The 13,276-nt window shown below is 49.4% G+C and overlaps 1 protein-coding gene across 1 annotated transcript; it reads left to right on the top strand.

Annotated features, from left to right (window-relative positions):
* Positions 1-1,412: 1,412 nt before the first annotated feature.
* DSTN (destrin, actin depolymerizing factor) lies at positions 1,413-10,982 on the top strand. Its single transcript, XM_065755568.1, has 4 exons — positions 1,413-1,594; positions 9,098-9,405; positions 9,630-9,706; positions 10,693-10,982. The coding sequence occupies exons 1-4, from the start codon at positions 1,592-1,594 to the stop codon at positions 10,800-10,802; spliced, it is 498 nt and encodes a 165-aa protein (XP_065611640.1). The 5' UTR covers positions 1,413-1,591; the 3' UTR covers positions 10,803-10,982.
* Positions 10,983-13,276: the final 2,294 nt, after the last annotated feature.

Below are 13,276 nucleotides of genomic sequence, written 5' to 3'. Positions count from 1 at the left end.
TAGATTTGAGGAAACATTTTTTCTCTGAAAGAGTGGTCAGGCACTGGAATGGCCTGCCTAGGGAGGTGGTTGAGGCTCCATCCCTAGCACTGTTCAAGAAGCACTTAGATGAGGTGCTAAGGGATTTGATTTAGTAGTTCAGTGGGTAGGGATGGTGTTAGAGGAGACTGTTTGTACTAGATGATCTTGTAGGTCCTTTCCAACCTAATGTACCTATGAACCATTTTCCTTATATCCAGCCCAAATCTCCAGTATTTTAGTTTGGAACCATTTTCCCTTGTCCTATTGCAACAGACCCTGCTAAAGAGCCTGTCCCCTTCATTCTTACAGCCCCCTTTTAGATACTGAAATGTACATTAAAAAAAAATGTCCCTACTCCATTTTTATTATTTCCATAAACAGTTGAGAAATTGCTTGATTAAATATTTAAGAAAAGAAGCACGAGGAGTAAGCACCCACCCACTGCTAGCAAACTGTTGATCACTGCCACCTCATTTCAGACCCCATGTGATGCAAATGCTCTGCCCAAAGGGACCCCTGGCCAGAGCAGGGCACGACGCAGAGCTCACTGGAACAGGACTGCTTTTTCAACACAGCCACCTTCACTATGTGATCTCTCAGCAACACGTACCTCCTGCCAGCAGGCCTAACAGCATCTAAAAAGGGAACCTGCCGGGGTATGCAGCGAGGGAGACAGAACAGGATGTCCCAGTAGAGCAGAACAGCAATATGGATGAAAGCAGCGAGGTATATCTTACACCTCCATTGCTGCTGCATTACTCGAGCAGTAACCCCCCCCACGCGCCCGCCGCGCCGCTTTGTCTGCGAGACGGACGCGCCCCCACCCCGACGCGCCGCTCCTCTCGCGGGATTTCCCCGGCCCTCCGCGAGAACAGCAGCGGCAGCCAATCAGCAGAGGCCGACTGAGATCGCACCAAAGTAGGTATTAAAAAACGCTCAAAAAAAAAAAAAAAAAAAAAAAAGCACCGCACTTCCTCCTCCTCAGCTGCGCTGCCCAACTCCCCACCCCCCCGGCTCCATTCGTGCCGCCTTCCTCGCACCTTCCTCGTTCTCTCTCCCTGTGCTCTCCTCACAACTGCCGCTTCCCTCACGACCGCCTCCAGCCCTTTTGCCCCCCCTGCCCCTTACAGTTACAAGCTCCCCTCAGCCCCCTCCCCCCCCACACACACCTTGGGGCAGGTAATCCCGCCCCCCTCGCACAGTGCCCACCGCCATTGGCCGGCCGGCACGCGGCGGCCATCAATCACCCAGCGGCTCGCCCTCTGATTGGACAGCCCACCCACTCCCCCCTCGGTCGGACGGGCGAGCTTGGGGCGCGTTCCCCCGGGTGCGAGCGGTGTGTGGGCGGTGCGCGCATGCGTGAGGCTGGGGAGGAGTGGGGAGAGCGGGCCGGGGCGTTGCCACGCAGGGTCCCACCATAACAACCGCTTCCTCCGCCGGGCACGGCGGCTGTGACGTCGGCAGCGTTTCCGCCCGGCTCGCGCCCTCGCCGCTTCGCTTCCTGCTGCCGGAGCCCGCGCCGCGCCCAACACCCGAGGGAAGCAGCCGTCGCCGCCGCTCCGCCGACACCATGGTAAGAGCCAGGGGCTGCGAGCGGGGACGCCGCTTTCTCCCTCTCCCCTCCTCCCCCACCGCCATTGTCCGTGGGGTGCAGCTGGGGGCGGATGGAACCGCGGCATCCAGCGGCGGCATCGCGCAGCCCTTCCCTCAGCCGCCGGGCCCAGGGCTTGATGCGGCCGCGCTTCTTCCCTCTCCCCTTCTTTATTCCCCCCCCCCACGGTGGAGCGCCCCCCTCTTCCCCGTCTTTTTGAGGCGACGGGACCGCCCCCCCTTCCCCCCCCCTCCCCTCGTAGGGCGGTGGTACGCGCCGCACGCGGGCGCGAGGGGCAGCGCGGCCACGGGTTGGGGGGGGAAGGAGGGCACGGCGAGCAGGGCGCGCGCACGGCGTGGGGAGGTGGGGGGGGGGGGCGATGCGCGCTCTTTCCCCGTGCCGCAGGGCGCGGCCACGTGGGGGAGGGGCTGCGGGGGGGGGGGGGGGGAGGGGCGGGCAGGAAGCGCGGGGCCGCATCCGGCCGCGGGGCGGGAGCCATCTTCCCGCAGCACGGGGGGTCGGGCCCGGCCATGGCGGAGCGGGGCGATGCGGCCGTTCGCAGCGTGTGCCGCTCGTGCCGCTTCCTGCGGAGCGGCTGGAGCGCTGCGGCCTGCCCTGAGCGCGCGGAGGGAGCTGCGGAAGGTCCGACGAGACCTGCGGTTCCTGTTCGAGGCAGGCTTGTCTGAACAAGCCAGCCGCTGCAGGACGCACACCTGGTTTGAAGCAGCTGCTCCATGTGTCACGCCTCGTCCTGCTTCAGCAGCAGCACGCAGTTCCCAAGTTGGCTGAGCCACGTATTTCTCATAGCTATATTTTTGTTGGAATGAGCTTTAGGGTTGGTTTTTCTTTTTTTGTTCCTTTTTATTTGTTTTCAGATGCTTTCTTGTTGCAGCACATGAGCTCGCTTTTAGGCAGCGTAGGCCCTTTGCCAATGCCAGCAGGAGGGCATCACTGGGTATCAAAGGAGCATTGCAATTCCTGCTTTTACGTGTCCTGCCATAAGGTTTAGTTTCTTTGGTACTGGATTAAATGATTACACAGTCCTTGGAGGACCGTGTAAGTTATTTTCCCTGCTTATTATTCAGTAGTATTCCCAAATCTGTGTAAACATCCTCTTGGACAAAACAGCTTTCCTACAGTTGTTTGGGTGGGTGCCTGGAATGTTTCTACTCGTGCTGCTGGGGTATTACTGGTTCCTGCAGGGAGCAAGGGCAGACCCAGGTTATCTCATGCAGGAGAGCTGTGGGCTGGCAGAGTCTCCATCCAGAGCTGCTTGGGGGCTTCTCAGTTGCCCAACACTTGTCCATTTCCAGGATGCTCACCTTCTTAGCAAGTGTCTGGGTTGCCCAGGGAAGGCCTTCAAAAGCCATTTTTAAGGACAGATGTAAGGTAGCCATAGAGTTGTGGAGGACTGCATGAACGTTCCTGCAGATACTTGGCTCATAAGATGTGATTTTTGTGCTGAATGTGTTCCCTAAGAAGCTTTGCTTTCCTGCAGGAGTCTCGTTGCATACCAGCTTAGATCCGCATTACCTTAGAAACACGTGTTCCAACGCAGGAATGAGTGCTTTTCAAAATTTGTGCTCCCCTAGTGGCTGCTGCACTTCCTGTTTTTCATAGCAGTGGCCGGGATTGCCTTTCTCAGTGGGGATTGCCCATTCTGCCTGCCTGGGTGATTACCAGGAGCCAATTTCATGGTGGCTGGGAGAAGGTGATGATTTCCTCTGACTAAAAGGTGAGGAAATAACCTCCAGGAATGCAGAAGATACTTTTTTCTTGTCATTCTGTGACAGCTCTCCTCATCTCTCCTGCTTAGTCGATAAACTTTTTTACTTCAAGAAGAAAAATAAAGCTGAATGGTGTTTTGTTTCCCTTTCCTATGTCCTCCCCTCTAAAGAGAGATCAAATAGTGAAAAATAAATTAAAAAAAAATTGAGTCAGACTGGCAAGATGCGCCTACAAGTTGTGTGCAAATAGATCTCTACTTTTTGCTGGTTTATGGTGTGTAAATAATGGCCTCTTACACAACAGCAGTAAAAAAAATAAAAAGGGCAGTCATGTTTCCTATCGTGCTTCAGATCTGAAGCGAAGCTTTGGACTTTTCCAGATGTGTAGTCTGCCTGGTGTAAGTGTGCATGTCTGTCTGGCTGCTGCTGGTGGGGGAAGTGGGCCAGCTGGGGGTTTGGAAGGGCACTGCTCTGGCTGTGCTGGCCTGCTCTGCTGAGCAAAGTCATAGCAGCTGCTCCACATGTTGCCTCCTTCCCTGCTCTGTAAAGCAGAAGTGCTAATATCAAATGGGCTTGGGTGCTCTGCTAACAGATGAGAAGCAAAGCAGTATTTAAGCTCGTCACCTCTGTAGCCACTCGTGTTTTCAGGCATCTTGCTGACCACGGCTGCTAGCTTTAGCTGATGCTTATTCGAGTCTGCTGTGGAATGATGCTCTCCCAGCAGGTTCACTGCAGCCAAGCTGCACGAGCCTCCCTCCCTGCTGGGTGCTCCACGCTAGCTGAGCTTAGTTCTCACTTCTCCCTTCAGGTCTCAGCCCTGGCAACATCCCAGGGTGCTGCGTGGCAGTGTAAGGAACAGCTTTGCAGAGTCTCCTGTCCTGGAACAGTCAGGGGGTAATGGTTCTGACTGAAAACGTGTGCTGTGACACATTAGTGAGTCAGATGAAAGCACCACATGGTCACACAGACACTTCTGGCAGTGGAAGGGGATTTGGAAGGTGGTTAGGAGGGATGGTATGCTAGGGGAAAACAAGATGCTTGCACAAGAAACCCAGAACCAATTATGTAGCAGTGGTGTGACTGGTAAATGTGGATGCACAGAGTTCTCAAATCTTGGCCTAGCTGTTAAACCAGGCATGCTTCACTGTGTTCTTGGTGTCAGTTCTGGAAAAATTGATGGTGCTTTTTCATCAAGGGGAAAGTTTCCACTTGAGTAGCTGTGGATAGTCCATGCTGAGGTATGCAATGTGTGCATGGTTCCCAAACAAAATGAGGCGAGAACTGGTTCTTGAAATGCCTGTGCTGTTATCTACAGAAACATTACAAAGGAAGTCTGCAGCATAAAATTGGTGTGCTCTTAAAGACAGGTTTAATCTGTCAAGCTTCTCCTGAGACACTTAGTCATTAAAGTTGTCTGTCTTACTGATGAGGATGGAGCAAAAGCTCCCTAGGTGAAGTATTTTAAGTCTGAAATCAAAATACTGGTGTTCACAACAATTTCTAATAAAATCCAGTGTAGATTTCATCACAGTTCTGTTTCAGTGCAGGTTTGCTGCAAATCCATCTACTGAGGACTTGATATGTCTCACTTAAAATCACTTTCTGTACATGGGGAGGAAAACTTTGGATTGTTCTTCAGCATTACCACTCCATTTTATCACCCAAAAGTCCTATTCAGATGAAATTCAGACTGCAGGGTACTGTTAGTGGAGCCAGCTGGAGCCAGCCATCGCAGGCAGAGGCCTGTGAGACAGAAGGCTCTCTCTTCAGCTGTGCTATTTGGGGATGGCATTCTGCTCTCACAGGGCTTCTGCAGTGCTTTGCACTTGAGGCAGGAACGATGGCTTTGTGAAGGGAATAAGAGCCGCTGTGTTACTGCAGTGCATGCTGACAAGGCATTTAATGCAACCATTACCTCATGTGCCTACAGCAGTCTATATGAAAATACAATGGGGTACTGGTGTGAGGGCTCTGGAATAATGTAGGCGGCAGTACAGCCCACAAGGCGTGCTGCTTTGGCCATAGCTGCATGGAAGTATGGGGGGAGAACTCTTTCTAAATCCCTGGGGGAAATTGGCACATTTAGGGAGATGTGCTGGTGAGAATATGCTGTCCTGTCATCATTTTTTTTTTCATCTGATAACAAGGTGGCTTGCTTCCTTGTTGCTGCCTTGATGAGCTTAGCTGGCCTTGACACCCACGGGAACAGCCTGGCTATTTGCCTGTGGTTTGCTCTCTTGTGTCCTGAGAATGGTTTGAAATCACTGTTGCACGTATTCAAGGGTTGCTCTGTCCTGTGCAGCAAAATGCAGCCAGCTGATGGCCTTGAGTTTCACCAGCACCTGCCACATGCACTGCTCAGCCACCCATGTATGCTGTCCTGAGTTGGATAATTGCTTTCCTATTGAAAAAGGAACAGAAGCAAGCTATCTGTCCTCAGCAATGCAGCATTCCTGCCACCATGCCTGGAAAAATAATGAACGTGCTGTATTGAATCCTCTGAGCTGAGTGATGCTGGGCTAGAGAGAATCCAGGCTAACTAATAAATGCTTATTCTGTCATTAGTGGCAGGTGGAGGCTTCTCAGCAGCTATTCTCCAGGACAAGTCAGCAGAGACATGGTTAAATTACCACTCAAGAACATGTACTCAGGAGTGTGGCGTTCCTCCTCGTGCCAGTGGCCCTCACAGTCATCCCGTTGCTGCCCTGCCCAGAATGGCCGTGGCCAAGTTACAGCAAAAGCTACCTAGGGTTGAGTTTTTTCCTTTTTAGGTATGTTTAGGAAGCCATCGTAACCGGTGCAAACCTGGGGCTGGAGAGGGAGGCCCTTTGTTTTGCAGGAGTATGCCACCCTCTTGGAAGCAGTTGCACTGGGATTTTGTAGGCTCATCTCAACCACACGCTGTGACACAACTACAGCGTTTTCTCAGAGTGAAGGAATCAGTGCTGTCCCCAGCAGTTTAACATCTGGTATCAGCTTCTGAATGGCTTCAGAGGTGGCGTAACAGTTGTGAAAAAGAGCAGTACCAGCTAGTAACACTTTGCTTTAGAAAGTTAAGAAAAAAAATCCAGTTCTTACTGTTGTCCCTTCAGCTTCTGGTCAGTCCCAGTGGTCAGCTGCAGAATAACAGTGAATTTTGAGTTTCCAGACTGAGTGCTCTCAACATTTTTGGAATCTGAACCAACTTGCCAGCAGTGTTCAATTCCTTTATAAGGAAATACATTTCTCCAAGCTGGGAGACAAGTTTTCTGGCTGTGCATCTGCTCCTGGCTGCACAGTTTGCATTGACTTGCAGCTCCATTGCTGCTGCTTTTTTCTGGTGCTCTGCTGAGTGGTAATGCCTTCTTTCAAAGTTAACTTTGTGGTAATAGGAGTCGGCACACATGGAGTGGTGATCTTGGAGCAAAGATCAAGAGTTGAAGAAGGTGGATCTGGTTGATACCAACTCCTTTTATGGTGTTAGTAGGCTGTGCTGGGTCAGACTTTGTGCATCTTCTGTGTAAACTCCTTTTGCAACTTTAAAAGCTGGGACTTAAATCTCCGTCAGCAGCTGAGGTGCCATTATCTTTAGAGACAGATCTCATAGAAAGGAGGGGAAAAACTGGTTGTCTTGAGTTCACTGCGGATTAGTCTGTAGTGAATGATGCAATAGTTCTAGTTGCTGTGCTGTTTGCATTATTAGGGCAAGCCTGTATTATTTCCAGTCCTCCCACAGAGCTCTACACCAAGCACAGTGATGTAGAGGCAGGAAAAAAAAGAGACCTGTATTTCTCATGAGTTCCTAGACACACTGACAGAGGTACAGTCCGTTGTATAGAGGAGGTGATGGAGGAATGCATCAGTTTGCAGTAATGTTTGCACTCCTGCTTGTATTTATTCTAGAATAAGCTTTCTCTGCTTAATTTCCTTGTGATGCTGGAGATGTGCAGCAGGATGGCTGCCTGCCAGGCAGCTGAGGCACAGTGACTTCCTCCTGTTCTGTGGGCCTGCTCCTCTCCCAGAGCAAATGCAAGGGATTTGAGGTAGATTACCCCAAACAGACAATCCGTGCATTGTAAATTCTGAGGGCCCCTTTGTATTGGAGTAAGCTCCTAAAGAGCACTGTTCTCCGTGCTGGAGAAAAGCTTCCATGTCAGATTTATGGCTGTGTAGCATTGGCATCTAGGTCTCTGGTAGAAAAAAGGGGGAAAAACGTGGACATGTGCATTGGTCAGGCTTTAGGGGGGAAAAAAGAAGTTGAAGTAGTAGCTATCCAATCCATAGCATCTCGTAAGGACAGGAAAGTTAGCACTGTTACGGTTGACCTTCACCACTGATTTCCCTGGCATTCCAGCTGAACTCTATGTGCTTATACCTTGAGTGAGTGCTGTGATATGATGTCCTCCCACAGAGCGAAGCCATGAGGCACACTTCTGGGGGCTGAGCCGAAGAGAAACCAAAACAAGGAACAACCTTTAGTCTTTTTCTGTTGGTATCTCTCACGTGATGCTGTACCTGCCTGCATAGCAGTACTGACTGTGCTCAAAATGATGACGTGTGGCAGTTTACGCAGAGGGAAGAGAGTGACTTTCCTTCCAGTATATGACGTGCTGTATCTGAGGATAATGTCACTTCTGGAAACTCCAAAAGCAGCAGGGAGAGAGGCAATATTAGGAAGGAATCTCACTGTTTACACGGCATGCTGTGGTTTGAACAGATTGATGAGTGTTGGGCAGGCTTTGATTTGATGTTTACTGCTCTATGATGTTTTTCCAGCAGTATGGCTCCCTGTATTTGCAGTATTCTCTGTTCTAGGGCTGCCTTTAACCTCTCAAACTTCATTTCATTCTGAGCATAAAACTCAGATATAAATACTTGTGTCCTGCCACCTCTTTTGTTCCCATCTCATTCCTAAAAAAGGAGCAGACTGAAAAAGCAGTTCAGCCTCTTGTCATTCTTGCTAAGTCTTGTCCTCTTTATCCCATGCAGCTGCATTTAACATTAGGTTGGTAATGCTGGATCCTCAGATCCCCTATCTCAATAGGGGGATACTGCTAAGTAACCAGACTTTCTCATCAAACTTCCAGGAGAAGAAAAAAAAAGAGGTGGGGGTGGGGGTGAAGAAGTTCTTTTAAAGGCAACTTGCTTTGAAAACTGGAAGAGGAACTGCTGGGAAGCTTACAGATTTTTTACAGATGGACTTGCAAGCTTTGCTTTTAAAGCACTGAAGTGAGAACAACTTCAGAAGGTTGGTTTGTTCATGGCTGAGAACTGTATTCCAGTGCTCCCGCTGTTTGACTTCTAAACAAACCCAGCTGACAAGTGTGGGATTTGACTGTGTTCTACCTCTGTTCCCAAAGCTGATAGCAGATAGGCCGGAAGTGGCCTGGCAACTGAGTAGAAGTGACCCTAGTTAATGCAGCTGTCTGCCTGTCCTGAGATGCCAAGCAATGCCAGAGTATCTGCCACAGCTGAATCTCAGAGGACAGGGGGTGGGCATACATGTGAAACAACCCTAACAACAGTGTTCTACTACAAGTAGGATTGTGCCTTGTTCAGAATAGTTTAGGTTTGGCAGCTTGCTGTAGGCAGCACTGAGGCTCCAGGTTCTTCACTTGGTCTGCAGAAGGGCCTGCAGCTGTTGTGACCACGCTCTGAGGCTGTCGGTGGCTGCTGCAAGTATTGCTTGTCTTCTAGCCTCAGCTTGAAGGCAGTACAGTAATGTAGTTGTGAAACTGCTCAGTAGTAACCCTTGAGGTCTTTGTTGTCACCTTTGCAGGCATCTGGAGTACAAGTTGCTGATGAGGTGTGCCGTATCTTCTATGACATGAAAGTGCGGAAATGCTCTACGCCTGAGGAAGTGAAGAAGAGGAAGAAGGCCGTCATCTTCTGCCTCAGTCCAGACAAAAAGTGCATTATCGTGGAAGAAGGCAAAGAGATTCTAGTGGGAGATGTTGGCGTGACGGTCACTGACCCTTTCAAGCACTTTGTGCAGATGCTTCCCGAGAAGGATTGCCGTTATGCCTTGTATGATGCGAGTTTTGAGACCAAGGAATCCAAAAAAGAAGAGCTGATGTTCTTCTTGTGGTAAGCACTCTTTGTAACTCGCTTGTTCCTAGCGTGAGCCCCAAGCTGTGCTGAGATCTGTGAGCATTTGTTTTGTCTATGGGAGGCTTAAAATGAGCCGGACAGCATGATACTTACGTTATGAGCCATTAGAATTTCCTTTGTTTATAATCAGAGGGATGCTGTTTGTCTTGTTGCTGGATAATAAATGTGGCTAATCGCACTATCTCTGTGTATTCCATCAGGGCACCAGAACAAGCACCCCTCAAAAGTAAGATGATCTATGCAAGCTCCAAGGATGCAATCAAAAAGAAGTTTCAAGGTATGTAGTGAGCTGACGCTCCTAGCTGCCCTCTGTAACACTTACACAGCAAGGCTTAACTGTTTGCTAATTGCCTTTTTATTTTTTTTTTGAGATGCTAGTGAGATGAGAACCTCAGCAGGTGAAATGCCCTGTGACAGAGCTCAAGTAAGCTCTGGCTGAAACTTCAAATGCCCAACCCTGGGCTTTGGAGGCACTAGAACCAAGCTCAGAACAAAAGCAGGCTTGCAGTGTACAAGGGTAACTACTGTGCAGCCTATAAACGTTACATTCTTAACACTGACCTGCATTTTGTGTAGCACTGTGTTGGTGCTGGAGCACTTTCAGCCCTGTACCCATTGAACTACAGAATTAAACTGTAACTGTGCTGTACTTGAGAATAACGATTTGCTTGATTTAGAGATGCAGTTGTGATTACTCACTGCATCTCCGAGTGAAGAAGCAAAGTGAGGCTCATCCTGTCAGGCACCAATGTCCAAGGAGCTGACCTTGCTGTAGCATTTGGGATTTTCATTCTGAATAAATGACTGTGATGGCATAAGACAGAGTTGGGTCTGGCTCCCCAACCTCCAGGACAGAAACCACTCAGTTCTGTGTACCAGCACAGTCTGTACAGCACGTTCCCACTTTGATGCTGTCAGCCATCTCAGTGCTTGTGGGTAGCAGCTCCCTCAGCTGAGCATTCAGGGTAGCAACAGAAATGACTGTTTCCCTCACAGGTTGATTGAAAAGTTGACAGCCCGTAGCACTGATAGTAGAGAAAACCTTCTCCCTGACACGTGTTGGTTAGTGATGTGTGTCCAGATGTCTCCTGTGATGTATGGGGGGAAAAAACACCCAAATTCCTTAGTTCTCCTGAGTTCAGGCAGGATTTTGCAGCTTGAGTGAGCAGACTGCCTCTTCTAATGTTACTAACTGTGCTTCTCTGGTTGACTACTAGCATGTTGAAATACTGTGTTATTGAGTGTTCTGCATCTTTTTTTTAGGCATAAAGCATGAATGCCAAGCAAATGGGCCAGAGGACCTCAATCGAGCTTGTATTGCTGAGAAGCTAGGAGGCTCCCTAGTCGTAGCTTTTGAAGGAAGTCCTGTGTAGATGTCATACAGTGCCACAACTCTACAAGCATTCCATGTTTTAATATATCAGTTATGTAAAGCAACCATTCTAGGCAAGGGTTTCACTAACTGTAGGGAAGCTGTCTTGTAGAATAAAGTAGATTTTGGAGATGTAGCTCGTATGTACAAATGACCTTAAATAAATCAAATTAAGGATTTATCTTGGTGTATTAATATTCGCATTGGTTGTCCATCCCCGAGGAATTAACACTAAAGGTCTCCAAAGATTTTGTTCCGATGCAGCAGCGTATCTTGGGGTGAATGGGGCGGGGGGTGATGAGAACAATCTGGTTCCTGTTCTTTTTCTAAATTGTAGTGAGCAAATCTCAGTCTTTGTGAGGCTACTGGCCAAATTGCCAAACTCTAAACTTTCCCTTTGAACCACTGAATGCAAAACTTCAAACCTGGAGTTAAAGTTAGGCACCTAAACAGAGCTAAATTCTTAGCACTTGCAGTAGCAGGGCGTTACTTAGGAGGTTAAAATAGAGGCTAGAACAGGCCCTCTCTTGTAGAGGGAGTCCTAATGGTTCTCATTAACTTGCTGCGCAGTAATATTCAAAGTTTGCTTGTTCTACTGGTTACAATTTGTTATGAGGGGTCTTGAGGTCTGCTCCAAGGCTGAACCGTTATGAAAACTGCTTTCCCTTTGACACTGGTTGATCTAGAACTAACTACCTTTGTTTCACTAATACACACTTAGTAGCAGATCAGATGCTTCTGAGGCTTTTACAAGTGCAGATTCTTCCATCAGAGCTCTCCAGCTGTGGGTGGTGCAGTGAGAGAGAAAGAACCACCTGGCAAAAATGGTGAGAGATCAGAAGTGGTGTTCTCAGCCCTGGTCTTTGGTCACTCGGTCCATTTGTCCATAATTATTATTGATTTAACTTAGTAGAACCAATCAGCCTGACTAATACGGCTTGATCTGGGCTTTTTGTCTCTTAGCTTCTTTAATTCTGTAGAAATGCATGGAAATATCACCTACTAGAAAGTTTGACCTGAAATGCCTTTTGTATGGGGGGGGTAGAGAACGTTCCTGTGCCAGCTACAGAGATCTTAAAAGCTTCCATGTTTCACCAGTGGTTGATTAAAGCTGTTTCCTTTGTGTAATGTGTACATGGGAGTTGCATAGAGTTTTCCTGTATGTCTGTAGAGAAAAAAAAAAGAAAAAAAAAAACCCTTAGCCTCCAGTGCGTTACTGTGCTATGTTCTGTGTGTGCCAAACCTGAATGGCTTCAATAAATGGGGTTTCCTTCCCCTGGGTCGGTGACTGATTCCTCTCCAGCTTCCAGCGGGGGGAAGAGAGGCTGGAAGGAGAAGTGGGGGAGAAAGCACGTCCATCTCCCCGCACAGCACTGATGTCCTCCTTGGCCTTGCACACCTCAGGCTCCACCCTGGCATCTGCTCCCTTCCTTCTAGGCTCTGGAGCCACGTGTCCGCAGGGAGGGAAGCGTCTCACCTTGGTGACCTGTATCAGTTAGAGCTTTCTCTAGCCAGCCCCAGGAAGTTAAAGGCCTCCTCCTCTTCTGTGAGTGCCAGGTATGTAGGGACTGCTGCTTCTCAGCAGAGCACCTCCAGGGAAGCACTGCTCCCTGGCCTAACGCGGTGTCTGTGCTTTTTGGCTGTGCTGTGTGGCTGAAGCTTTTAATTAAAGGCAAGCATTGTGGTGCCCACATGGAGCACAGGAGTTCTTGGTATGATCTAGCACCGTGAGGTCTTAAGATTTACCAGAAGAGGAAACTAAACTGGTGCTCCCAGCCTGTTCCTTCCTCGGCCTCACACAAGGGAGTAGCCATCCCCATAAAAACAGCTCTTCTGTACCTTGGTGGCTGCAGACCTGGTGTCTGTCCAAAGTCCAGGCTGAGATAAGAAAGCCAGTGACACAGCGGGAGTGGTGCTGCCTGACAAATAAAGGAAACTCCCATCCAGGAATCAACTGATAGCTAACACCTCCAGACTGCAGATAAGTTCAAAGAGCAATCCAGCCCGAGTGGATTCTCCCTGGGATTTCCTTTTTTGGTTAGAAAATAGCTTGACCAAAGGGGGAAGGAAGTCAGATGTGCAGGCAGGAGGGTGCTTCCCACGATGTGAAAGTATTCAGGTCAGGGACCTGGGTGCAAAACGCTTCAGTTGTGGGACTGAGGCAGGAAGTAGAGCTTCTGGTTGTGGTCCCAGCTTCAGTTAGGACCCCCAGAGCAAGCCCTGAGGCACAGGCCTGATCTCTGGGATACATTGGCTATTACTTTGCCTTCAGCTTTGCTCATCACAGCATGGAGTTCCTCAGCAAGCCAAGCAGCACCAGCCCCTCTCCCTTCCAAACAGCATCTGGGTGACGTCCTGAAGGGCAGCACGTCCCCACGGAGCACACACATCAACCCTCTTGCTTTGGCTGTGTATTTCTAGAGCTTTCTCACTGCCCCTGTGTGAGCACTCATTGCACGTGCTGTTTTGCACAAG

Source organism: Cyrtonyx montezumae, unplaced genomic scaffold (genome assembly GCF_038088225.1).
Source record: "Cyrtonyx montezumae isolate F1298 unplaced genomic scaffold, pur_monq_1.0 scaffold_0, whole genome shotgun sequence".
NCBI lineage: Eukaryota > Metazoa > Chordata > Aves > Galliformes > Odontophoridae > Cyrtonyx > Cyrtonyx montezumae.
This window is presented reverse-complemented; position numbering and strand designations above follow the sequence as displayed.